The 26,700-nt window shown below is 39.1% G+C and overlaps 2 protein-coding genes across 6 annotated transcripts in view; one reads left to right on the plus strand and one right to left on the minus strand.

Annotated features, from left to right (window-relative positions):
- The window catches only part of GYG1 (glycogenin 1), a 43,085-nt gene extending 21,211 nt beyond the window's left edge, over window positions 1-21,874 (plus strand). For all 4 annotated transcript variants that reach the window (XM_063090762.1, XM_063090780.1, XM_063090770.1 and 1 more), the window contains exons 5-7: window positions 4,112-4,238; window positions 18,393-18,612; window positions 21,015-21,874. In XM_063090762.1, the coding sequence (XP_062946832.1) occupies window positions 4,112-4,238; window positions 18,393-18,612; window positions 21,015-21,188 (521 nt within the window). In that variant the 3' untranslated portion in view covers window positions 21,189-21,874. The remainder of the gene's footprint in view (window positions 1-4,111; window positions 4,239-18,392; window positions 18,613-21,014) is intronic.
- Window positions 21,875-25,242: 3,368 nt separating this feature from the next.
- The window catches only part of HLTF (helicase like transcription factor), a 46,055-nt gene continuing 44,597 nt past the window's right edge, over window positions 25,243-26,700 (minus strand). For both annotated transcript variants that reach the window (XM_063090804.1, XM_063090794.1), the window contains exon 25: window positions 25,243-26,509. In XM_063090804.1, coding sequence (XP_062946874.1) covers window positions 26,357-26,509 — 153 coding nt within the window. In that variant the 3' untranslated portion in view covers window positions 25,243-26,356. The remainder of the gene's footprint in view (window positions 26,510-26,700) is intronic.

The following is a 26,700-nucleotide window of genomic DNA, read 5'->3' on the forward strand; positions in this document are numbered from 1 at the left end:
ATTTTGATAGCATCATACTTCATAATAAAAATTAATTAGTAAAGAATGTTTAGAAAGAAAAGCCTTAGCACAATTCTCGTTCTTGCCCCTAATTGTATTGTTAATATTTTTAAATTACAAAAATAATGTAATAATAAGGAAAAGTAGGGAGAAAGACCATCTCTAACATTAGTCCCTTAACATAATTACTGTTATTTCACTTATTTTCTTCCAATATGAATGCTTATTAATGTTTATGTTCTTAATTATAATTACAATGTATATAACTATATTTTTATAGTACACAGTAGATTGATGGTCTTTATAGGTATTATTTTAGTGGCTGAATAATATTTCCATAAGTACTTAGTATCACATTGTATACTAACTATTTCTCTGTGGTGGAATTTTTAAGTTGTTTCAACTTTTCTGCTGTTACAGAATATCTTCAAGGTTCTTGCATTCATTCCACAAATAATTTGCCCATGTGTAAGGTATTCTGCTACATGCTACAATTATAATGGAATGCAAAAGAAAAACCACAATTCCTGTTCTTGTGGAATTTAGAATCTAATGAATAACAGTTCCTGACTGAATTTTGCATTTTAACCACTTTAATCCTTGGACTTTTAAAAAACTTTTGTTTTGAGAGAATTGTAGATTTACATCCAGTTGTAAGAAATAATACAAAGAAATGTCATGTACCCTTCACCCAGTTTCTCTCGATGGTAATATCTTGCATAACCATAATATAATAACATAACCAGGACATTGGCATTGATGCAATCCACCAACCTTATTCACATTTCACCAGTTTTACGTGATTCGTTCGTATGTATGTATGTCTGTGTGGATGTGTTTTCTATGCAGTTTTATTACATGTGTGGATTGGTGTGACCACCACCATAGTCAACATACAGAGCAGTTCCATCACAAGGATCTGCACGCTGCCCTTTTACAGCCATAGGTACTACTCCCCTCCCCCTCCCTTATCGCTGGCAACCATGAACCTTCTCTATTGCTGTAGTTTTATCACTTGAAGGCAGATATATAAATGGAATCACACAGTATGTAACCTTGGGGGATTGGACTTTTTCACTCAGCATAATTCCCTTGAGATCCATCAAGTTGTTATGCATATAAATAGTGCATTCCTTTTTATTGCTGACTAATATTCTGTAGTATGGATGTACCACATTCATACACCTGTTGAAGGACATTTGGGCTGTTTCCAGTTTTGCCCTATTATGTTTTGTTTGTTTGTTTTTGGCAGCTGGCCGGCATGGGGATCTGAACCCTTGACTTTGATGTTACCAAGTGGACTCTAACCAAATGAGCTAACTGGCCAGCCCTTGCCCTGTTATGAATAAAGCTACTGTGAACATTTCCTTAGCCTTTATTTTGATGACTATACATAAAAGGAAATTAGACTTCAGACCGCTGTATCTTAGCCACCAGTGTCTGTTCCCACATTCGAGGCATCTTTGTAGAACTCAAAATGAGCCTGTGATGAATGGCAGGTGTTTGGACTTTAATATTTTGTACCTCAAAATACATTAATTTGTCTATATAGCTAAAATTATCTTTTGTTCTCATATCTCTTTGTTTGCTGTCTTAGTCCGTTTTGGCTGCTATAACAAAACACCATAGATTGGGTGGCTTACAAACAGTAGAAATTTCTTTCTCACAGTTCTGAAAGCTAGGAAGTCCAAGATCAAGGAGTCGGAAAATTCAGTATCTAGAGAAGTCCCACTTCCTTGTTCATGGACAGCTTTTCTGCTATAACTTTACATGGCATAAGGGGTGAGGGAACCTCTCCTGGGTCTCTCTTATGAGGGTGCCAGTCCCATTCATGACCTAATTAACATCCTAAGGCTTCGCCTTTTGCTACCATCACCTTGGGAGTTGGGATTTCACTTTATGAATTTGGGGGGACATAAACCTTCAGTCCATTGCATCTTGGTAACAGGGAAGCATATCCTGTTGCCATCTTTATGGTTCTTTAGAACTTAGAGGGTGAAAACTCTGATTTTCTTTTTTGTTTTTTTGTTTTTTTTTTTTTTTTAAATTTTATTTTGTCGATATACATTGTAGCTGATTAATGCTCCCCATCACCAAAACCTCCCTCCCTTCTCCCTCCCCCCCTCCCCCCCAACCATGTCCTTTCTGTTTGTTTGTTGTATCAACTTCAAATAATTGTGGTTATTATATCTTCTTCCCCCCCCCCCCCGGTTTGTGTGTGTATGTGTGTGTGTGAATTTATATATTAATTTTTAGCTCCCACCAATAAGTGAGAACATGTGGTATTTCTCTTTCTGTGCCTGACTTGTTTCACTTAATATAATTCTCTCGAGGTCCATCCATGTTGTTGCAAAAAACTCTGATTTTCTGTTAAGCTGTTTGTCCTTTGAGGAATGGGAACCTGTCAGAGCCTCCTTGCACAAAGAGATTGCTCCATAGACATTCAGTCAGTGCTTCTGATCTTTAGATTTGATTGACATAGATTTGACTGACAGTATTTGGAAAGGATGGGATACACAGAGGGTGGATAAGGTACATTTGCGCTTTAAACTTAAAGCCCTCATCTTACTACTTAACTCCAAAAATTAATTAAATCCAGATTTTCAAAGTCTCCTTCAAAACCAAGAAAAACCAAATAGTAATGGCAGGCAGTTGGACTTGCTGTATGTGGAGAGAGGAAACAAGCTTGGGACAGAGCAGACCGACGAGGGAGTGACAATGCAGCATGATGGCCTTGCACGTGGTGCAGGATTCTGCCTGTCTGTCGTTCCCTGTGAGCACATGCACACACATTTACATCCTGAGTTACCGTTCTGCTGCACAGGAGACTGCTTCTGAGTGTATTCTCTGAAATTTCAATAGTTTAAAATAGGAAGTAGGGGCTGGCCAGTTAGAATGTGGTGCTGATAACACCAGGGTCCAGAGTTGGATCCCTGTACTGGCTAGCCACCAAAAAAAATTTTTTTTAATGAAAACACCTGGACCACACGAAGGAATGTGTTTTGAAGTAGCTTAGTGACCTGTATGGTTACTTACATGTTTATGGTTTAGGTCAGACACTTAGCTATTTAGATGTTATTGTTTTTATTTCTTTTGAATGAATGACAGTGGTCCTCACTTTCTGAGGAAGGCATAAAGTTTAGGAATCCCAAGTGCTGAGCAAGCACTTTGCTGTGTAATTGTGGCTGACCTTGGCCACAATGATGACTGACTGGGACCTGCCCTGAGACTCGGTCAGCACAGGACAGTGCCCCACAAGGGTGATGTGGTCTCTGGGCCCTCGAAGCTGTGGTTCTCCTGCAAGATGAGCCAGCAGTTGAGAGCCCAGAAAACAATGCTATCATCCCAGCTTGCTCTCTTTTATTGTTACTTCTTTTTCTCTACCCTTGCTCTTGGGGAAAAGCCTAAAATCTTTAACTGGGATAAAGTCTAAAACCTGACCCTGAGGTGAGCTCTGAGACTCACCAGGTGCTGTGCAGCTGTTCCCGCTCTGTAGTCCACTCACACAGGCCATTTTTGAGGTCTTCTTTCCGTAGCTTCATGTTTCTGCCCATCGCAGGTCTGTGGTGCGTGCTGTTTTTGTTCTTCCTGGAACACCATCTACCCTCCTTCCCTCCACCTGCATTTGTCAAGTAGTCCTGTGCACCCCTCAGATCTTGGCTTAAACACACTTCCTCATGGAAGCCTTCCTTGAACCATCAGATAAGGCTAAGCCACTTCCCTGTGTGCTCATAGCGCCCTGTATATTCCTTGACTGCCCCCATCCCCATGTGTGGGATGTACATTGACTCTTGATCTGCTGCTTTCAGTGTCTCCCATCCCCACCCCAGGCCTTCATGAAGATGACGACCATGTCTGGTGTTCACCGTTGACTCTGCAGCTCCTGCTACAGTGTCTGGCACATGGCAGCTGTTCAACAAATAATTGTTGAATTAATGAATTAAATCAGGGAAATGTTCACCCCTAAAATGTCCTCAATGGGTGTGACATGGAATTGATTGTTTTAAAATGGAATTAGTACCTTTTTTCAAAGGTCCAGTTATAGACTCCTATAAAATTATTGAACTGTCCTAGAGGTCTGTTGACTGTAATTCATTTGGTTTTCTTTCAGGTGGGGACCAGGGTTTACTGAACACGTTTTTTAGCAGCTGGGCAACAACAGACATCAGAAAACACCTGCCATTTATTTATAACCTAAGCAGCATTTCTATATACTCCTACCTCCCAGCATTTAAAGCGTAAGTGCAATGGTTTAACTATTGTCGGGGATAATGAGGGCAGGGGAGTGGGGTTTAAAATATTTCGGGTGGCTCATTGTCATTCTGAAAGAAATAACTGGTGGGGACTTTGAGAAAGGTCTGTCTCATAAGAAACATGGCTGCAGTCGGGAGAGGCTTTGATGTTATTGATTGCATTATGCTTGGAGTAACCCAGAGGGCCCTTAGCTGCCTTACAGGACAAGGCTCCCCTCCGTTCCTGGGGTGCCTGGCCCTCTGACAAACCATCCATATGTCATGGTCAGGAAAACAGGCTGTGAGGTCCGCACACGGGCCCAGACCCAGCTTCTGCCTCCTGCTGTATGCCAGCTTCAGTCGCCCTCACCTGCAAAAAGAGGGTGTTCTCAGCTTCCTTGTGGTGGTGTGGGGCTCAAGCAAGTGCATGCATGGTGTGGTCTCGTGGTTGAGAGTGGGGACTCTGGCACTAGATGACCTCAGTTCTCACCTGGAGTAACCACTTACTGGATGGTGACCTTGGGTGTTACTGACTTCTCTCTGCCTGAGTGTCTTCATAGGGCTATGGTGAGCATCACAGGAGGTAGTCATGGAAAGTGGTTAGAAGAGACCTTGGTCTAAACTTAGTGCTCAGTAGATGTTAGGTTATTAGTCATTTTTGTTTGAAAGGCAGTATAGTGCTAAGAGTAATTCCTGTAGCCAGAAAAGCAGGGCATATGTCCCCACTCTGTTATTTCTCTGCTACATGACGTCAGTCTCAGTTCCCCCATATGTAAAATGAGGAGGAAAACAGCACCTACCTCATATGGTTGTCAAGAAGATGAAATGAGTTTATACACAGAATTCAGTGGACATTTGTCGTCATTGTTGCTGTTTGTGGTAACATGCTTGTTTGGCATGGGACTGCACTGTCCCCGGTGCAGTTCTGACACAGCATCTAATACAGCCTTGTTGCAGAGTTTATCTCACTGTGAGAGCCTGGGCTCTGTGCTTTTAACCTCTGACTCATTTGTGTTGAACTAGGAAGATGATTCATATTTCTTGAACCGGGGCCTAGCTATCAGGTTGATCCTGAAACACAGCCGTGAGCAGCAAAGCCCTTCGGTGCGCTGGGCTTGTCTCTCCAATCTCCATTCCGCATGGGCATTCCTGAATGAGCAGAAAACAAAGGGCCTTTCACTGCTCATATTTCAGTCTCCGAAGTCCTCTCCAGAAGTCTTGCACCACAGTAATGAGCATATCTGGCTGTTTGTGGCAGAAGTGTTTCCTTTTCTGTTCTTTTCTGGTCAGACTCTGTCAGCATCCCCCACATAAGGATTACAAGTATCTTGTGTTCTTTACTCCCTAATTGTTCTCTTGGCATATGTCTCTGACATATTACAGCCTCTTGATTCTCTCTCCTTTCTACAGTGAAACAGGCAAACACTTAAACGTACCAACTATGTTCTGAGTAAAACAAACAGAATAGCATTAATTATCAAGGGAGAGATAGGAGAAGCATTATTTTTGCCTCTCAGTCCTTGGCCTTGTAAAATACACCTGTGCCTTGCATGGGATTATGGATCTGACTCGTTTTAATCCTTATGGCCTCATAACTAACCCTGTCCATTTGAACAGTGTTCCTGCACACCGTTATAGCTTGACCCTCTAGAGCTGAATTTGTCTGTAATAGGTCAGTGGCTTATAATTTAATTGACTAAATTTAGCTTAGCAAGCAAAAAGTTGAGAGTGCAGAGAAAGAATTTTAAGAGTGTGACCATTCCACTCAGTTGTGCACAGTGAACATGTCTTGGGATCAACATCTCAGGGAGATGTGAGTCTGACATCCCTACAGTTGGTTTCACCCCAAACGGTGAACCTGAGTTATGTTTCCTAGTGGAGCGCAGCACCCATACCTAGCACTATGTCCACTTTGACTCCCTGTGACTTTCCTCATACTTGCCAGCACTGAACACACTGTACTTTTCAGGGATAGCCTGGTTTGCACAGGTACTGCTCATGTAATTTTATTTTAATACAGAACAGGAAGCACATGGGGCAGAGTTAAGTTTTGGGGGAGAAGATACTTATTTGCTAGAACCTTGGCCCCTCCCTCTCTCAAGAACCCAGTTTTTTTTTTTTATCTTCTAAATGAATTTCCCAGAAAAACAGTTTGAGATCTAAATTACCAAAATGGTTAGGATGGTTTCTTCTTCCTGGCTCAATGAATGAGTGCTAATTTTGGAAATCTCCTTGGTTTATTGCCATAACCATAGAGTATATGACGCACGTGGGAAGCTGGGAGCAACTCTGTCCATTAGGCAGACGTGGATTGGCTGTGGGCTGACAGCAGTGGTTGCTGCTTGTGTGCTGCTCACCCTTGGGTGTCAGCTCTTATTTCTGTGATAAGACTGCTCAAAGCCGTGCCTTGTCTCACCCCACTGCAGCCCCTTTAGGAACGTTGAGGCCAGATCAGAGAACCCACTTTCCTTTCCTTCTGCCAGGAACTTTTTTTTTTTTTCTTGAAGAGACCCATTTCCAGAGTCATTTTTGCTTACATTCCCATATATTTGGGGAGGGCTGAAAAGGCATAGGGAGTTACATTTCTTTTTTGTTTTAAGTTAATGTAAAATTGTGGTCCAAATCTTTTTTAAGCTGAAGCAGCCTATTGAATGTTTGGGCTGCCATAGCTACTCCTCAGAGAGTGCTGTGAAGTTGAAGCCCCACCGTGGGTTCAGAATAACTGTGGTGGTCTCCAGGACCAAGCAGCTCTGCAGTGTGCTGGCCTTCCCTAGGACAGCATAAGCGGTGGCAGGTAGAATGGAAGACTGTGGAGTGATTCAGAGTAACCTGGGCTTCATGGAAGAAGTAGTTGAGAATTTGTTTCATCAACTCAAACCATGAATCATGAGGTTACTAAGGCAGTATTTACATTCTCCAAAATCTTAGAGCCTTGGATATCTAGAACAATGTGGCTTTGAAGTTTTTGCTGATTTGAATCAAATTTAATGTGAATTTCAGCCATGAAATAGCATGTCTCTACATACCATTTGGATAAAACAAAACATAAAGGAAACAAACTTTAATAGTTTTATCACTTTATTTATTTATTTATTTATTTATTTAAAAGATGACCAGTAAGGGGATCTTGACCCTTGACTTGGTGTTGTCAGCACCACGCTCAGCCAGTGAGCGAACCGGCCATCCCTATATGGGATCCGAACCCGGGGCCTTGGTGTTATCAGCACCGCACTCTCTCGAATGAGCCACGGGCCAGCCCAAGTTTGATCACTTTAAATGACTGCTCAAACATAACTTTGGAAAAACAAAAGTGGTAACATTTTTTGTAATGGAAGATCCTCTTTAACATACCATAATTTGAAAACTAAAATGCTTGTTTTAGTAATTTTTAAGTTAATCTGTAGTGTACACATTGGGAAACAGTTCATAAATGTATTTGTTAGTGAAATAATATTTTTGAAAGTGTCTAGCAAAATGCTTGGTATATAGTAGGTTTTTTAATCAATATTAGTATTCTTTCACTTTTTTTTTAGTTTTGTCCAAATGAAGGGCCTATTTTATCCATATTGCATAGAATTTGGTTTGTACATAGTGCTAGGAAAAAAATGATTAGTCTTTTTAAAATCAGTCATTTAATTTCATTTTAGCTTTCTAGTATATCCACTGACTAAAAACTCTTTAGGTCATATCATTCTGTATTAAACAGGTATTACTTCAAGCCATCACACAAATTAATTGGTCAAATTGATTGACTACGAAGCATGATTTACAAGATAATTTTCATATAAGTATTTTATTTTACCCTGTTACTTGAGTTTAGATATAATCTGAGACCTAACCTAATGAGAATTTTTAAAAAGTTCCCATTTATTTTACTGCTTTAAACTTTTCTGAGGATATTTATATTCTTTTTTTTTTATCCAAGAATGTAGCTCATTCTCTAAGACTTTATAAAATCTACCTAAAATCAATATTTTCCCAAAAGAAATTGAACATTTAGTGTCCTAAATTTTATTGTGTATTTCTGATTTGATTGTTTTTCCTTGATTCCTGAGACCCCCTTGGCTCCAGACCTCCCCAGGATTATGGTCATTGAAGCCATGGCCGTTCTATTTTTATTTATTTTCACACTTCTACATCTTCATCCCAAACCCTGAGCTGCTGTAGTTTGGGTCGCTCTTTCCCTGCACCCCCTGCACCCCCCTGCCCCCCAGCTATCTGTTGGCCTACACACCATTCATTCAGGTGACCGACCTAGGGCACGTGCAGTGTACCACATGCTCAGCTCACTGAAGGCCTCGAGGCGAGTGGGGGAGCTCATGGTCTGATCCCTTTGGCACCTGCTTAGGTGTGCAGTTCCTGCGCTCTGCGTGGCACAGCCCATCATGGTTTGAGTTTTGAGGTAGAATAAAGCGGTGGTTGCACAGATGTCTTGTTCCTCCTTTCTGGGTGTTAGTGATGTCTTTTCGACCCCAAGTGCCCCATTTCTCAGTGTGGCCAGCTGGTCATTCTGACCTCATCTCTAAGCTTTTTCAGATGATCTGTCCTCAGATCTTGCTGCTGCCTGTTCTGCTCCCCTGCCTGAGTCTTCATCACCAGGGGAAAAACCTTCCATATCAGACCCAGTCAGTCTTTAAAAGCTGCTCTAATGATAGACAAAAAGGGCACAAGGAGTGAGATCTCATGGGCAGAAATCTGAGGGAGAAATGCCATCTCAAGGGGCGAGGGGCTCACGGGAGGGGAAAAGTGTGGGGATTGAGTAAAAGGCATACCTTCCTCAGAGGTCTTGAACTGGTGGCCTGTAGACTATATTTGTTCCACAGGTATGTTTTATTTCCGCTATGTATAATTTTTTTTTAACGCAGTTGTCAATGTTTTAAAATTAGGGAATTTCACATAAAACCTGGGTTTCCAACTTCTTTTGAAAAATCAAATATTTTGTGGGATATGTCAGATATGACTCTTAAGCACCTGGAATGATACTGAGTTGCCATTTCCAGAAATGGGAAGACCATGGGGGAAGAGATTGATCAGGGAAGTATCAAATGTATTAGGTTTTGGATATATGAAGTTTGAGGTGCAAGTTAACATCCTGGTGAAGATGTGGAATAGGTAAGTAGATATTAAAGTCAGGAGTTCAGGATAGAGGTCTGGGCAAAACATAGCTGTGAGAGCTGTCAGCATGTAAATGATATTTATAGCCAAGAGACAAGATGTTGTAATCAAGGGAGTGATTATCAATAGAAAAGAATGCTGAAGATTGAGCCCCGAGACAGGAAAATAAAAAGAGGAATAAAGACAAGAGACCGAGAATAGCAAGGCAGGAGGAATCGCAGGAAAGTGTGGTGTTGTGGAAGCCAAGCAAGAACAAGGTCTCAGGGAGGAAGGAGTGATCCATCTATGTCAGATGCTGTGATAGGTTAGCAGGAGGACAACTGAGAATTGGCACTGGATGTGGAACATGGTGGTCAACTTTGGCACGAGCACACCTGGTAGGGTGGTGGGGGTGAAAGACTGCTTGAAGTGGGTCCAGGAGAATGGAGGAGGAGAATTGGAGGCAGTGAAAGTACACAGGTTTTCTGAGGCATTGCTTTAAAGAGGAGCAATGGAGTGGTAGCTGATGGGGATCTAGAGTCCTGGGTGGTGGTGATTGTTTTGTAAAGACAGGAGATGCTACAGCATGTTTTTATATCAATGGGGATGATGAGGGTTAGGGCAACATTAACGATGCAGAAGACTGAGGGGGAAACTCTGGACTGATGTCCTTGAATAGGTGAAAGAGGGTGGGACCTGATGCACAAGTGGAGAGGTTGGCTTCAGATAAGAGGCAGGACAGTTCCTCCTTAGTAACGTGAAAGAAGCAGAGTATGTGAGCACAGATGCTGGTAAGTGGGTGTATGTTTTAGTTTAATAAATGAATGAGCAATCAGCCAGTAGAGACTAAGAATGACATGCTACCCTCAGAAGAGTCTCTCTAGTGGCTTGGCATTGTGAACCTTTCTCTTACCTAGTTTGTGAAGAGAGGCCATCCTGGTAGATAGTGTAGTTGAGTAGGTCCTAGCCTAAATTATTAAAGTTTGGGTTTGAGTACTGACATTGTTCTGATTTCCCGGGCAGTGTTGGGAGGATTCACTTGCAAGGCAAGGAAGAATCGGGTGGGTTTTTGGTGGCCCCAGTTCTTTGCTCCTGTGTAGCACCTGTCTTCTGATGACGGGACATGCTCTCTCTTGTGCTCCACAGTCCCCTCCTCACCAGGCCCACTCCTCCTCTGCATGGTCAGCCACACTTCTTGGGCACTTGGGTTTGTGACTATTGATTTACATGGTGAGTGGGTAAGAGCAGGAATTTTTGGTGAGAGAGGAGAGGTGGCTAACTGGCTGTGCGGGGAGGGGCTTGTGTGCGGTGCACTCTTGTGTACGAGCGAGTCTGAGAAGGTGCACGAGTGAGTGGCGACGTAACAGAGAACATGAGTCAGTGAAGTGGGCAAGAGATGCTTGGCAGTAATGCCACATTTCCCAGTGAAGTGTCACATAGCAGTGCTGTCTTTCTCTTTCCTGGTATCTAATTGAACATTGCACATAAAGAGCTTAGTGAGAACTAAAATTGCTCCTGTGTGTACTGTCATGGATTAGTTCCTTTTCCATTCCAAACAGTTCCATAGTTTCATCGCATGGTACCAGCTGTGTTTCTCAACTACTTAAACCAGTCATGAAAATTCTATCTGGTCTTTTGGTAACATCAGGTCACAGGGATTATTTTAATGGCTAACATAAGCAGTATTATTGCTGGCTCAGGTTCAAACTATGTCTTGTGATCTGGACAACTCTTTTGAGATTCTATCAAGTTAAAATTAGAACATTTATTTTAAGAGATGTATGCAAGCTGAGACAGATCCCCATTACCGGGTCAGAATGAATGGCTCTCTGTAATTTAGAGACAATTGTGGTATGTACCCAACTTTTTTGTTGTTGTTGTTGTTCCTGGCTGTTAATTTGGTGGATAAATCAGGGAGTGAGTCAGTGAATCTTCTGGTTATCCTTGTTCTGGGTTGAGGTCAGTTGAACCTTAGCTACTGACATCAATATCTCCCCTTCTTATTTATTGGCTATTTTGCTTTAGCCAAGTAATATAAATTCTGATTGTTGCCTTTTGTGGGACAGATATAACATTAGAAAAATATCCTGTGTTACCCTTTTGTAAGGTGAACCCCCTAATTTGCATTTAGGCTAAAATAATTTTTTAAGCAAGAAGTAATTTCTTCTTTTTCTTATGACCTTTGCTCTTATTTATTTCATTTTGATATGGTTATTTCAGATTTTTCTAAGTGACTGAAGGGTAAATTGATTAAGATGATAGATGGTGATTTTTAAAAACGTTCCTCAGGGAACATGATTGCAACATAATTATTTGAAATATATATCTAGATTAATTGAAACTCTAGATACAAAAATAAAATGCAGACCTCTTGCTCATCTTTGTTGTGTACAGTGTGCCTTATGAAAGCAAAGAAAGCAAGTCCTTTAGCTTCCTTTGCTGTGTAAATAAACTGTTTTGTTGTATAGTTAGAACATAGTTATATAGAGTTAAAAGGACTTCTAGACCCAAGGAAGAATCATATTATTTGTGTTTCCAGATCTACTTATGGCTGATGGACTTGTCAATTGTATGAGCCAATAAAGTGCCTCTTTCACTTAAAAAAAAAAAAAGACTCCTAAACCTTCGTGCAAGGTGGCCAGTGTTGAACTAGACAGCCCCCTTATATCGAGCCATGGACAGCCTTAGATGATTTCCAGGAACACACTTTGATGACTGCCTTGTACAAAACAGCAAAGTCTGTCTCCACTCTCCTCCCACCATGCTGAGCTCCTCGTTCCCACTCAGCAGCTGCCTTGCTTCCCACCCCCTCTACCCACCTCCCACCCACACAGGGCCCTTGGGCTGCCCAAACCTTCCCTGTTCAGTGACTCTCCCAGACCTGTTCTCCTCGTCAAGAGCCCTTGCCCGAAAACTTGTTTTCCTCCTACCACACCCGACCACTGCCCATTTTCACAGATGTTAGTTTGTGGCAGTTAGAGTAAGGTAATCTCAACACCTGGAGTACCTAAAAAAATTTTTTTTCAAAAAGTCTTTCGTTTCTTACTAGACATAAATACAGAAATAGGGCTGGCCACAGCCTTAGCGATGACATCTGCAGTCTCTGCAGGGTTTCTGCAGGCCCCGCCTCTGTCCACCTCCTGTCTCAGCTTCTCTCAGCCTTCACACTCCTGGATCCTCATGAGGTATTTCCTCACCTGCGCCTCCATAGCCTGCCTCTTGGCTTTTGAAGAAACCTACTCACATCCTATTGATTACTTGTTTTGTTGCGGAAATCTGGGTAGCTCATTGGAAAGTTACATGGCCCTGTGCTGCGCTGCCTTCCACAGTCCAGCTCACCTCTTTTATCCCTTTCTCTCCCTCCCGCTATCTTACCGGCCCCTGAGCAGTTCTGTGGCTTACAGCAGAAGGGGCAGTGCCACCCACATTTAGGACCCCTTCAGATCTCAGTTTCTACTCAGACAGGTTTATCAAGAAATTTCTTAAAACTGAGACTGCCCTAGCTGTGAATGGACTAGCCATTGGATACAGGTTTTCACCTTCCTAGGGTAGAATAGGTTAAAAAAAAAAAAAAAAGAATTTTGAGGAAGGATACTTCCCTGTCACAGAGGGTAACAGAGATTTAGCTGTAAAAAGACACTTGGAAATACGGATTCATGAAAGTGGAGCCCAAGGCCTGAGCCACAGTGAAATGCAAGGTATGGACGTCTCTGAATGGTGTTCCTGTTGACATTCAAGAGGAGGCCATGGGCCACACAAGAGGTTTCTAACCAGCCTGAAGCCAGTACCCAGGGAGGTTTCAGAGGCCCCTGAACCAGTTGTGGAAAGGACCTGAGCCATGGTGGGACACAGAAAGAGCCCAAGGCTAATGTATACTTTCCTGCTAGCAGCAGAGTGCAGATTGGGCAGTCTCAGCATGCAGATGGATGACCACTGAGCTCTTCCTCCATATGAGCTCCGAAGCCCTAATTCACCAAATGAGGTGCTGGGGAAGCCCTTAAACACTGTCCAGCACAGTCCACTTGTGGGACACGTGCTGGCCCTAAGAAGTAGCACTCGTTTCTTGTTCTTTTTTCCCTAGGATTTGTGCAAACTGCCAAGAACAGTCTTTCTTCAGATTATTAGTGCCAAATTGTTTGCTTTGTAACTTTCTTTCCTCTTGTTTACTTTCTATTGCTCAGTCCTTGGGGTATTTCCAGGGATTTTAGGCATACCCTTTCCACTTTAGACTGACTCTCCATAGGTGGGGCGTTAATCCATGGATTAACAAACGTCACTCTCAAACAACGCCCTCATCATTCTGGGAGTGTCTTAGAACAATAGCCTAGTCGTGGTTAAGAGCCTTGACTGTGGAGCAAGACTGCCTGCGTGGAATCTAAGCCCTGTTCCTCACCAGCATGGATCCTCTGCAAGCTGTCTAACTTCTTTGCACCTCGGTATCCTCCTACAGTTGTTTTGGAGATTTAACTGAGGTAAACCATGCAAATGCCAACTAGAGTGTGGCACATGTGAGTACTCAGTACACATCACTATCACTGTTACCACTGCTCCATCATTTGTGAGCTGTCAGGAGAGGAAGTTAGAAAGGGATAGAGTTTATACCACACTCAGTTTTAACTAGTATTGCTACCATGTCATGACTGCGTATGTCTAGGCAAATTATGGGTTGAGGCTTAGTGGTCAGTTAATACAGGAGGAGCAAACAAGTGCTATGGCTCCAGCAGGGAAGTTGAGTCAGGAGGGGTGAATGTCTGAGAAGGTGGAAGGAACTCCTGCTTGTCCCTAAGTGTTCTATTATGGTTTTAGGCTTAAGGGTTTGCATTGCTAGAATGAGGCAATGCCTCTTCTCCCTCCTCCACCATACACACACGCAAGTGTCAGATCTCTGGGATGGGTTCCCCCATCATCGTTAGAATGTTTTGTTGAAGGCAGTTATCTAAATCCTGCCCATCTTTCCCAAGCATTGGCCTGGCCCCACTTCCTGCACAAATCCTCCCCTGAAAATCCCATCTGTGGTCATTGCTTTGGAATTCCCATAGCCCTTAAGGTCAGCACGTCTCTCTTATCACTGATCGTTGCCTTCCTTGTGCTATTATTACTTATTATTATGTACACGATGTCTCCCTAGTTGGATCAAAGCCTCTTGGGCCACACACTGTGCATAGTCCCTTATGCATGACAGTTGTTTATTTAATTGATAGCTAATCTTGTGCACAAATTTGGGTATTATGATTTCTATCCTTTTGTGTGTGTGTGTGTCTTTGTGTAAAATATCCTATGTATATAAAATAAAGAGTAAGCTTGGGAAATCAGGTATCCCCTTCATTCTCAGAAAAACTACACTATGGAATAATCACCCATAAGAGGAAAGAACTTTACAAATAGGCTCATTTTTCTTGCGTATTTTTGGAGTGGCAGCATCTTAGGATGGTAAAAGCTCAGGCCATAGGGTGAGACAAAAGTGTGGCAAATCTCATCTCTGCCACTTAATAGCTGTGGCCCTGAGAAACTCACTCAGTCTCTTTAAGACTCTAACACATTTTTTAAAAATTTATTTTTTATTATGAGTATTCATGAGATACAAAGATGGTTTCCACCCCACAGGCCCATGATGTGAGGGCCAGAATCATACTGGCAGCATACCCATTACCACAAATTGCATTTGTACCCTGTGTCCCCCACTCAACTATCTCCAACCCCTCTCCCCCTCTCCCTTTCCCCCCAACTCCACTTTGTAGCCCAAGGAATGTTCTCTCCCTCTGCAAGAGCAACTCACTACTGTGATCTTTCTTTCCTTCTTTCTTTCTCTTAGCTCCCACATATGAGTGAGTACATGTAGTATTTATCCCTCTGTGCTTTGCTTATTTCACGCAACATAACTTTTTCCAGGCTCATCCATGTTGTTGCAAGTGGGAGTATTTCATTCTTTTTTATGGCACAGTATTCCATGGTGTATATATACCACAGTTTCCTTATCCAATCATCCATCAATGGACATTTAGGTTGGTTCCATGTCTTGGCTATTGTAAACAGAGCTGCGATGAACATGGGAGTACAGGTATCCCTTTGACATGATGATTTCCATTCGTATGGGTATATACCCAGAAGTGGGATTGCTGGATCATATGGAAGATTTATCTGCAGTTGTTTAAGAAACTTCCATACTGTTTTCCATAGCAGTTGTAATAATTTACAGTCCCACCAACAGTGTAAGAGTGTTCCCTTCACACCCTTGCCAGCATTTGTTATTCACCATCTTTTTCATTATAGCCAGTCTAACTAGGGTGAGGTGGTATCTCAATGTGGTTTCAATTTGCATTTCCCTGATGACTAGTGATGTTGAGCATTTTTTCATGTACCCGTTGGCCATTTGTATGTCTTCCTTTGAAAAATGTCTATTAAGCTCCTTTGTCTATTTTTTAATTGGGTTATTTGGTTTTTTACTGTATAATTGCTTGAGTTCTTTGTATATTCTAGACATTAATCCCTTGTCAGATGAATAGTTAGCAAAAATTTTCTCCCACTCTGTAGGTTGTCGTTTCACTCTGTTGATTGTTTCCTTTGCTGTGCAGAAGCTTTTTAGTTTGATATAGTCCCATTTGTTTATTTTTTCTTTCACTGCTTGTGCTTTCAGGCTCATGTTCATAAAGCCTGTGCCCAGACCTAGTTGCTGAAGTGTTTAACCTATATTTTCCCCTAATGATTTTACAGTTTCAGGTCTTATACTTAAGTCTTTAATCCATTTTGAGTTGATTTTAGTGTATGGTGAGATATGCATATCTAGTTTCATTCTGCATATGGATATTCAGTTTTCCCAGCACCACTTGTTGAAGAGGCAGTCTTTTCCCCAGTGTAGATTTTTGTTGCCTTTGTCCAATATCAGATGACTGTAAGCCTGAGTGGTGATTTCTGGGTTCTCAATTCTACTCCACTGGTCTGAACGTCATTTTTATACCAGTACCATGCTGTTTTGGTTATAATAGCTTTGTAGTATAATTTGAAGTCAGGTAGTGTTATGTCTCTGGCTTTATTTTTTTTTATTTTTGCTCAGGATGGCTTTGGCTATTCGGGGTCTTTTGTTGTTCCATATGAAAGGTAAGATTGTTTTTTTGTTAACACATTTTTAAAATTTACCTTATAGGAATTTTTTTTTTTTTTTCCCAATCATGTCCTTAAAGCATTTGGGCCCCAAACATAGTAAACTCTCAGATAATGACAGCTATTTAACAGGTCTCTAGCATTTTTTTAAAAAATAAACTTTAAGAGGTAGGAAAAGTTATGTGACTAGAGTTTGCATTATTTTGATCTGAACATCATGCTCAAATACTTTGGTTGCCTACAGGATAAATCTGTCGCAGTCAAACACTTCAGCCCAATACCCAAGGATCTGTCCCATTTTAACCTTCTTTCTCTACTCAAAGCTATCTCTCTGGCTCTAATTGGAGCAGACAGGTGCTCACCTGATACCCGCCATCTGCCTGCCTGGAATTCCGTGTCATCACCAGCTACCCAGATCCCATCTGCTGTACAAGCTTGTGGTCACATCCCACTATCTCAGCACGTCTGCCCTCCTGAAGGTGGCCTGTGGGGCCCTTCTGCCTCTGAATTCTTAAGCACTCACTGTTCCTGTTTTCCCTTTGACTCTCATTGTTTTCACTTTATTGTCATTTGCATAGATTTCCTCCTAGCCAGAACAGGACCGCGCTTAATTCCTACTCTTTTTAAGATATTATTTATTGCGAAATATAGAGTACATACAAAAGATTATAATACAAAAAAAAAAAAAAATGTGCAGTGTTTTAAAATACCCACCACCCAAGTTAAGAAATGGAACACAACCGTGTCTTAGAAGTCCCTTTTTGTCTCCTTCCAATCATGGCTTCCTCTCTCCCCCAGAGGTAACCAGTATTATGAAATTTAGCTTGATTACCGTTCCTAATGTTAAAACAGTACCTCTTTCGTGGTTTTTGCCTTATGTAAGTAGAATCATATGTATGTAATTCTATTTGACTCATCTTTTTTTCAACACAAATGTTCTTAAAACTCATCCATTTGCTGTATATTGAGTATAGCTACAGTTCATTCATTTTCTGATATATAGTATTCCATGGTATGAATATAACAGAAATTTTCCTTCAAAAAAAAAATAGAATGGATATATAATTATATAAAAGCTCAGTGATATTTGACAGTAAGCAAGTAGGAGGGGGTCTTCAAAAAGTTCATGGAAAGATTTGTATTACCTTTTAATTCTATTTTTCCACAAACTTTTTGAAGTACCCTTGTATTTCTTACTTATGTCTTGGTGGTCAGCTGGGACAGCTCTGATAATCTCGCCTGGGTTTGGAGCCAGGCTACAGGTGTGAGCCAGATCTATCCCATCGTTCATTCTTCTGGAACCAGCAGGATACTCAAGGCGTGTTCTTCGGGCAGAAGTTTTAACTTCTCAAAGTGAACAGAAATTAGCAGTGCCTCTATAAGGCACACTGTCACTTCTGCCTACATTCCACGGGCCATATCAAGCCTTATGACCACGTCCAACATCAGATGGGAAAGTGTACTTCCCTGTGGGGGCTGGGAGAAGAAGTGTATACTTGCTGAACAATAATCTAACATATGGACATTTGGGTTGTTTCCAATTTATGACTATTTCAAGCAATGCTGCTGCTGTGAACATTTTGATTATGTTTCCTCTTGCACATGTGCAAGAGTTTCTTTAGGGTATTTGCCTAGGAGTTGAGCTTCTGGGTTGTAGAGCATGAGCATTTTCAACCTTGCTAGGTAATACCAAATGTTTTAAAGAGGTTGTGCCTTTCCTGTCTGTAATCGATTAGCATTTTGGTTGTAGCACTGAACCACTACTACTTTTGCATTTTTATGTAATTAACACACAATTGAATAATTGAAAAAGTATCTATCTCACAATTTCACAGTGAAGTCAATTACTTTTCCAAACACTATTGCAGGATAGAAGGTACACTGTTGAGGCTCCAGAACAAAGTGCTGCTTATCTTTTTGTCAGTGCTTAGAATCCACTAACTGTGTCGACTTGTGTTCACTTGGCAGGTTTGGTGCAAATGCCAAAGTTGTGCATTTCCTGGGACGAATCAAACCATGGAATTTTACTTATAATCCCAAAACAAAAAGTGTCAAAAGTGAGTCCCATGATCCCACCATAACTCATCCAGAGTTTCTCAACCTGTGGTGGGACATCTTTACCACCAACATTTTACCTCTGCTTCAACAGTTCGGCCTTGTCAAAGATACCTGCTCATACATAACTGTGGTAGGTTCAGTTTTTTGTTTTTTTTTTCCTTTCAGGTACTAACACTGGATGTTAAAGAACTTGTTATATCAATAGAAATGGGGAATATTTAGTGGTATTTTAAGCAAAGAGATAAATAAGATTTTGTGGAAAGAAAACAATGACCATCTTAGAGGGGCGAAGTACTACCAGCAAAGAAGTAGCAGAAGTAGATTGTGTGACAAATTTCATTAGATCTGAGAGTATAAGAAAGGTTTTTAGAGTTTTTTTATATACAGTATATCCATACATTGTAACTATAAAATTCTTAGCCCATTGTCCTATGAAAAGATTCTGAGATTATTCCCAAAATAGTGGTCTATAAAAGTAAAGGACACCCCACTTAATATTTCAGAAACCGCAAACATTTAAATATTTTTATATTTGCCATCTGTTTAGAAGAAAATCACATGAACATACAATAAATACTTTTCTATGATTATTTTGATTTCCTATGTTTGTACTCATATGATTATATAGTATCTTGAAAAAGAAATTTCTTTGTAGGAGGGAGATGACGCATTAAAATTTACAATAACAATCCTCTTTAGCATCTTTTCTTACTTAAAAGTCCTCCTCTGAAGTTTGTTCTTTTGGAAGAATTAGAAGAGGATGAGGAGTTAAACTGTTATGTTACATATTAAGATATAAAGAATAGAACTGAATGGGTGAATTATAATCAGGTAATCAGTTAATTACCTGGCTATAATTATGAGATAATAATATAAGAAATTCTTCTCTTGTCTATGGCAGATTTTAGCCATTTCACTTATTAGCATTTCTGTCAAAATAAAGGACAAAGGAAGAAACAACTAACAGTTGCACTCTTAAGTGTTTTTTATGGATCATGAAATAATACTTGTACAGTATTTGGAACAGTGCCTGGCACATAGTAAATGCTTAATAAAAGTTAGATATTCTTATATAATCCTTACAACCACTCTATCAAGTGTGTGCTATTATTGTTAATATCTTTTTATACATAAATTAACTGAGGCTTTAAGAAGTTACATAACTTGTCATCATTTTGTAACAGGCTAATTAGTAGAACTGAAACTCAAAATCCAGGTCTGAGACTATTATCTTTATGAAAATTTGAGATGGATCTTAAGATGTTCCTCTACAGCCCAGAATTAAGTATAGCCCTTTTTATGGTGAGGGAAGGGAGAGTTACACTTTAAATGCTGAACAATTTTAAGGTGGATCCAGTATAGTTGGCTTGACCTCAAGGGCCTCTCTCCTAGAAAAGTTCACTGTAAATTCACAGCACCCATGTTATAAAGTAGGAGACTCTGGAAGAGCTTCCCTATATCATTCCTGTTGCAAGGGGAAGGCAAGACTAATCCAGTAGAAGGACTTCCTTATTTTGCCTCAGCTATAACACAATCCTATACCCAAACACCTTAGAGTTCCAGTATATTTAAATACATATATATATACACTTACATATACATAGCAACAAAAACAGGTAGTCAAAATTTTTTTCTACCATTTTCTGCAATACCTGTTCATTCGCTTTCCTTTTTCTCTGCTAAGATTTCCAGTATCTTCTCATATTAGATCTTCTTGAAGAATAGCATTGGTATTCTTTTATAGTACATTGGAAGTTGATTGCCTATCTACATGTAATGAGAATCAAATTTAACGTAGAGTAAGTTTTCTCTATTTGCTGTACATTCACCCTGTTCTGCAACACAAGGACTGAGCATTATGAACCAAGACAAGATGAAGATGGGAATTGAAACAGTTGTTCCTAACTAAACAAATTAAATTAACAGAAGCTACAAGAATAGATGCTACTCGGTAATCCAAATGAAAGCTTGAACAGGCAGAAAAGATTGGTCCCTAGTCTCAAAACCATTTAGCTTTCCTTCTTGTAACGTGACAATTTGCGTATGTGTTGTGGCTCTCTGGTTATTTCCAAAGGGTAGCCTCTGAGGTATTGTTTTGTTTAAGTTCTCAACCTTTCTGAGCCCACACAGATTGAGAATTTATCGTAAGACCTGTGCTCCCTTATCTCCATCTATCTTACACTTTCTGATGAACTGTTTGCAGCTTTCAGACTTGGTCTATACACTGGCTTTCTCTTGTGGCTTCTGTAGAAAGGTATGCAGAACTTAAACATTAACCCTAATTACTTTGTTCTCCCAATGTTTTCACTAAGTCAAGAAGTCTTCATTTTGTTAGGAAAAAAAAAGTCATATAGTCATATGACCTTTATATTTTTGTGTCTTTGTTTGTTTGTTTTATGTAATACTTTTCAGTTCTTGTTATTTTGCATGATAATTCATCCTGGCTTTTCCCACCTTCTTCAATTTGTTGCATTCTTAAAGTGATCTGATTTTCAGCTCTCATGGAGTCTCTGATTATGCGCCCCTTTCTAGGAAGACGTCTCAGGAGCTGTGTCACACTTGTCCCTCGGGGAGATCCCAGCTGCAGCACAGCCTTTCGTATCCTCAGAAGAACGGAAGGAGCGGTGGGAGCAAGGCCAGGCTGATTACATGGGAGCAGACTCCTTTGACAACATCAAGAGGAAACTCGATACTTACCTCCAGTAGAAACACTCCCGTTTTCCCGAGGACACATCCACTTTACAGGCACTTGTACCTGATCCTTAGTACCTAGAGCTGGGTTGAGAAAAGTCTGTTACAGTTGCTAGAGGCTTTTGCTAAAACTCATCAGATGAGGGATTTTTTCAGGACAACAGGTGAGAACTGGGCAAAAGTTGTAAAGTAGCAGTTTTGTTATATGGACAGTGTTCTGCTCTTTAACCCGTCTCGTATAGCCAATGTTTCAGAAATAATTATGCTGATTGCCAGCTTACATGATAAGGAAAACTCAATATTAAGCTATTTAGATGGCTATATCAACTCTTAAAATGTGCAGAGCCAGGCTCCAAATCAGTCTCCTTCAGAATAGAACATGGCATTTGTCCCTTGCTTGCTTGCTGTTCCCTTCACCTGCATTTTAGAATTGCCCAGAGGCTGCCAGAGTGAATGTAATTCTACTTTCAGGGAAAGATAGCCCATATTAATACTGCTGATTCATAAACATATCAACAAATGGCATAAACCCATTTTATTTCCTTGTTTTGTGTCTGAAGATGTTCACCAGTTTTCTATGTATAGTAAGGCAGCATGCTAAAATGCTTTTGTTCAGTTCTATATATTTGAAAATAGCAGTGTGTTCTCTGATGGCTACCTGCAGTGGTACCCTGTGTGAAAAATAAAGACATATTGCCATATCTTTATTGTTCAATTAAATTAACAATTTCTACCCAACCACCCTTGAAAAAATGTATTAGGGAATTTTCCATAATTTGTGGAATTTGTCAATTTAAAAAAATAGTGTAAAGCTTGATACTGGGATATATGCCTTGAAAACTGGTATCCAAGAAATTTAAATCTAATGTTCTCTAATAATGGTGATGGATCTGACAGATGGAGGAAAATGAGAACAAATCTATCTAGTCACCCACGCTGGATCTCCACATTAAGTGGGTATTCAGGTATTTAAAATATTTTAACCTTAAAATCATCATAGGTTCTTTGTCAGTCTCTGAACACACTCAATACTTTCAAGACTGAGAATCAGTACTGGACCCAGTGCCTTCTAGTGTTTTTATTTATAATTTAAAATGATAAAATGGAAGTATGAAGCATATTTATTAAATTTAAAGATGTTTTTAGGTTACAAGGGATAGCAAGCTAGGGAAGGGTAAGATCCAAAAACAACCTTTTAAAACTAAAATGTGAGTAATCAAAAATGATTCTATTAAAGAAAACAGGAGAGTGGGCTATGACAGGAAATTTTAGAGGTTTAATTGGATAGAAGCTGCAATGGCTTTAGGGACGTAGCCTTCAAGGTCCCCTCCTTCATTTCTACAATAATGGGTCATCCCTATTCACCATGGCTGTGAATGAGTACAGGGGTATGGATATCTGGAAGCAAGAATGGTTGGGAGCCACCTTGGAGGCTTGCAGCTACCACAAAAGCTCAAGAACCTGAAGATTTACCTAAAATTATTAAATATTAAATGGGCTCTGAATATAAAACTTAAGTTATTTGAACTGGTGGAGAATGAGTTGCTATGATCTTTAAGGACATGAAGGATTTACCGAAGATTTATTGAAGCTCATCCATATGTCTGGTGTTGTGGTATAAAGACCTCTCAAAATAATTTCAATTAGAAGCCTTTTTGGCTTCTGGGTCCCTGGCTGAAACCTAGTCATCAGATAAATACCTTATTTTTGTGGCCATGCAATATGCAATCCAAATCATTGAATGTATTAGTCACAAGATTCAAAGATTTTTTATAAATTGAGAAAATATGTAAAAGCCACAAATTGGGGGGGGGGGACAAACATTGTATCACTTATTTTTTTGTATTATCTTTTATTTCTTATTTTTTACACAGTAGCAAGAGACCTCTAAAGTGAAAAGGTTTATTACATAATTTTTAAATTTTAAATAAGCATATAATGAAGGCTATTAACTTTTGGAATCAGAAATAGTGACAAGTTTACAATAGAAAATAGCATATAACATGCATTAGGGTGTCAAGTTATATGGCTGGGAAGTCACTGAACTGGGCCAACAGACTTCTTTCCCGTCCCTGATCTTTTAAGGATATGTGTTAATTAAGGTGAAGTATTAACTTTACTTTTCCATGCAAAGCTGCACAATTATACTGCAAAATCTTTTCCAGGGAGCCCAAAATACCAAGGGTTACTTAGATGTATAAAAAGGCAACAATAACTCAAATTACAAGGTATGTTATTTGCAGAGGTGATATCCTTACCTTTTTATCCTCTTGTGAACAGTGGTGGACATGAAGCCACTGGCCTTAAGACAGACCTGCCCAAGCAAAGGTCAAATCCATGCCTTTGGGGATTAGTTCCATGCTTGATCAAGGTCTCTGATTCATGCATAAAGTGAAATGTTTATCTTAGTTATCCTTACATTGTATTTCCCTTTTGTATTATACCTTTTGCAAATAATTTAAATAATTTAAGTGTGTTAAGAACTTAAGGTTAAACATTTGAGTTCAGTATTAGCCAACATCAAATCTGTTCTCATCTTTCTAATGAATCTCATGTAAATGTTAATGAATAAAACTTGGCAAGTACTATAAATAAAATGAGGAAAAACACACCAAAATTTTTGACATTCCCCAACACAAAGGTTACCCTGCCCGAGGATAACTTCATTAATACTCATTGGTAATAAACTACACAGGATCATTTTCTTGATGAACAATTTCCAGTCCTAGAGCTGCAATTTTAAGGGCAAAATCTACGTTGATCCAGAGTGCTGATAATATATTGGTATTATCACAACTCCTTTTTTCTTACAATTATGAAATTGGAACGAATGTTTTAGATCAAGGCATTTAAAATAAACTTTAAATATATAACTTTACAAGAAATTCAACCAGTTAAACTGAACAAAATAATAAAGGTGGCGATATGAGTAACTCTCAGTTACAGTATGTTTTTGTGTACTGTCAATGAAATACAAACATTTCCACAGAAATGTGAGATTTAGTGATTTATTTTCTTTGAAGAGCATCATTAAAATTATGGCACTGAGGAAGCTACTAAATTTTTGAAATTTTTATTGATTTTAAATTTAAAACTATCCAGTTTGAAACACAAAATTCAGTTTGAACCACAAGCAGTAATACGTCTTCAATATATTTCTAAAGCTATTATTCTACATAATTATAAAACAATAGTATAGCATAATGTGAAGTTTTCATTCCAGTGGTTTATACTCATATTTTCTCAGGACAAATCAAATTTTTCTATTTAACACCATTTAATTGAACTGTACAAAAACAAAGGTACTTTTTAAATGATTTGCCAAACTTATCACTTTATGAATGTGTTTTAAAACACAACTCTGTAAATGTTTGGGTAAAGAAACAAGCTGTCTTCACCTTTACAGTGAGTTTGTAAAGCTTTGCCTTTGTAAGCAAGAGTGGATTGTATGTTTTGCCAAAAACTCTTTATAATCTCAGTGGAGTGTTGGTATATAGAGAACCCATATACCACATTTTCATGAGATTCTGATCAACCTCATTCTTTGTGTAATGCTACACCTACAAGGTAAAGAACTTCACTACTGTTCCTAATGCTAGCGGACCCACCTCAAATTACGATGTCACTCTCATCCCTGCAGAAATGTCTTGGTCTTGATGAAAATCAACCCTCTGCCTTACCTGCTACTCCAAAGAAAAGGGACTGGGAAGATTTTTGCTGGCTAATCCACTGTTCCCTTGGAGCAAAAGCCAGGGCACAGGGAGGGGAGGACTTAGCTGGTGAGAAATTTGGCACATACCTTACTTGTGTGCTCTATATCACAATATTGACTCCAATATGCTCTGATCTTTCATTCAATTCACTTCTAATACTTTAAGTAAAATTTAAGGTGTTCTTAAGTCTGTATTATCAAACACGAAGCTTCTCTTGTTACAGTGATTAATCTCCTCTTTCTTTGGATCAAAAAAAAATTTTTTTCTTAAGGAAATAAAACCACTTACTCTCTAACCTGATTGCTAAATTTCTAGTTGTTTTAAATATGACTCAGAGTCATATAGAATTTTGTGGCAACTACTGTGTGTTTGAATATTAACAAAAATATAAGAAAAAAGATGACTATAATTCTAGAGACAGATGTAAGGATGAATTTACATAAGTTTCAAAATCAAATTCCAAAACACACATAACAATGAAATTTTTACATTCAAGATTAAGATGTCTTTAAGAGTTGAAACGACTTTGGAGGTCATCCAGCCCAACTTCCATCCAGATATCACGCCTCTCACATATATAGTAGTCTTCTGAATTATAAAAATTTATAAAGTTATTTCCAAAAAAAAAAAAGCTACATAAATAAAAGTTATCTATTTATAGAAATATCTATTTAGCAATACCATAATTTAAATATTCAGACCAAATTGAGTAGAATTGGTTTCCTCTCACCCCCACAGACTGTTTAGGATTTACACCCTACACACACATCAAGTTACATTTAAACAATGAATATAATACATGACTAAAATGGAGAAAATAGTGCTCTAACACAGTCCCTAATTTTTTCATAAACATCAAATGTTAAGTCACTTATCTGAATTATATATCCAATGAAGCTGTAAAGTAAAAAAAAAAAAAAGTCAAGTAACTTGCTAATAACCTGGACTTTGGTCTCTCATTTAAGGTTTGGTTCTGGAATGTAAATATGGTTTTCGAAAGTCCAACAAAAATCAACCTCTTGTATAGTCTGTATATATATATTAATCGTTTACAAGGAATGTGAATCCACTGTATCCACAAATCAGAGGCTTTGGTGAATAACTGAACGCGTCCAACACAGAAAATAACTATCTGGTCAAAAGCATAAAGTTTGACCTTATTTGAAATATGAAAAAGCTGAGTACTTGGAAGATACATGAAAATACTAGGCATTGACACTATGAACAGTTGAATAGTAACTTTTTTTCTCAAAAAATTATCTTAGGCCACAGTATATTACCAAACTTATTGCTATCTGTAGTATCATTAAAAATAGGTTCATATATAGAAGAGACTGCATCAGTAATACCTCTTCAGTAATATAAAATATGCCCCTTTTAGAAGATACTCTCTAGCGCTCACTTCTAAAACTACTTTTATTTCCAAAACTTATGTATCTGATCAAACTGACCTTACTAAAATCCCACAAATTATAAATCAATTAAAGTTCTGATTTCATTAATTTTAGCTTGTTTCATTTCATTAGCATTTGTTCTTTTAGTTCCAAAGGCTCCAGCTGCAAGTTCTCTCTTTGTGTTTTGTATTTTCAGCATGTTTTCTTCAACAGAATCCTTCACAATGAACTTTAAAAAGAAAAAAAAATTTAATTCGTTAAGTACTTTTTAGATTACAATATTGAAAATCTTCAATTAAAAAAAAAAAAGCCTTACTAAGAAAACTAAATGAACTATTAGCAACATGACGGATAAATATGCTAACAACATTGCCCAATAAAAAACAAAAAATGAAACTTTGAGATATAGTGAGAATGTTG

Source organism: Cynocephalus volans, chromosome 1, assembly GCF_027409185.1.
Source record: "Cynocephalus volans isolate mCynVol1 chromosome 1, mCynVol1.pri, whole genome shotgun sequence".
NCBI lineage: Eukaryota > Metazoa > Chordata > Mammalia > Dermoptera > Cynocephalidae > Cynocephalus > Cynocephalus volans.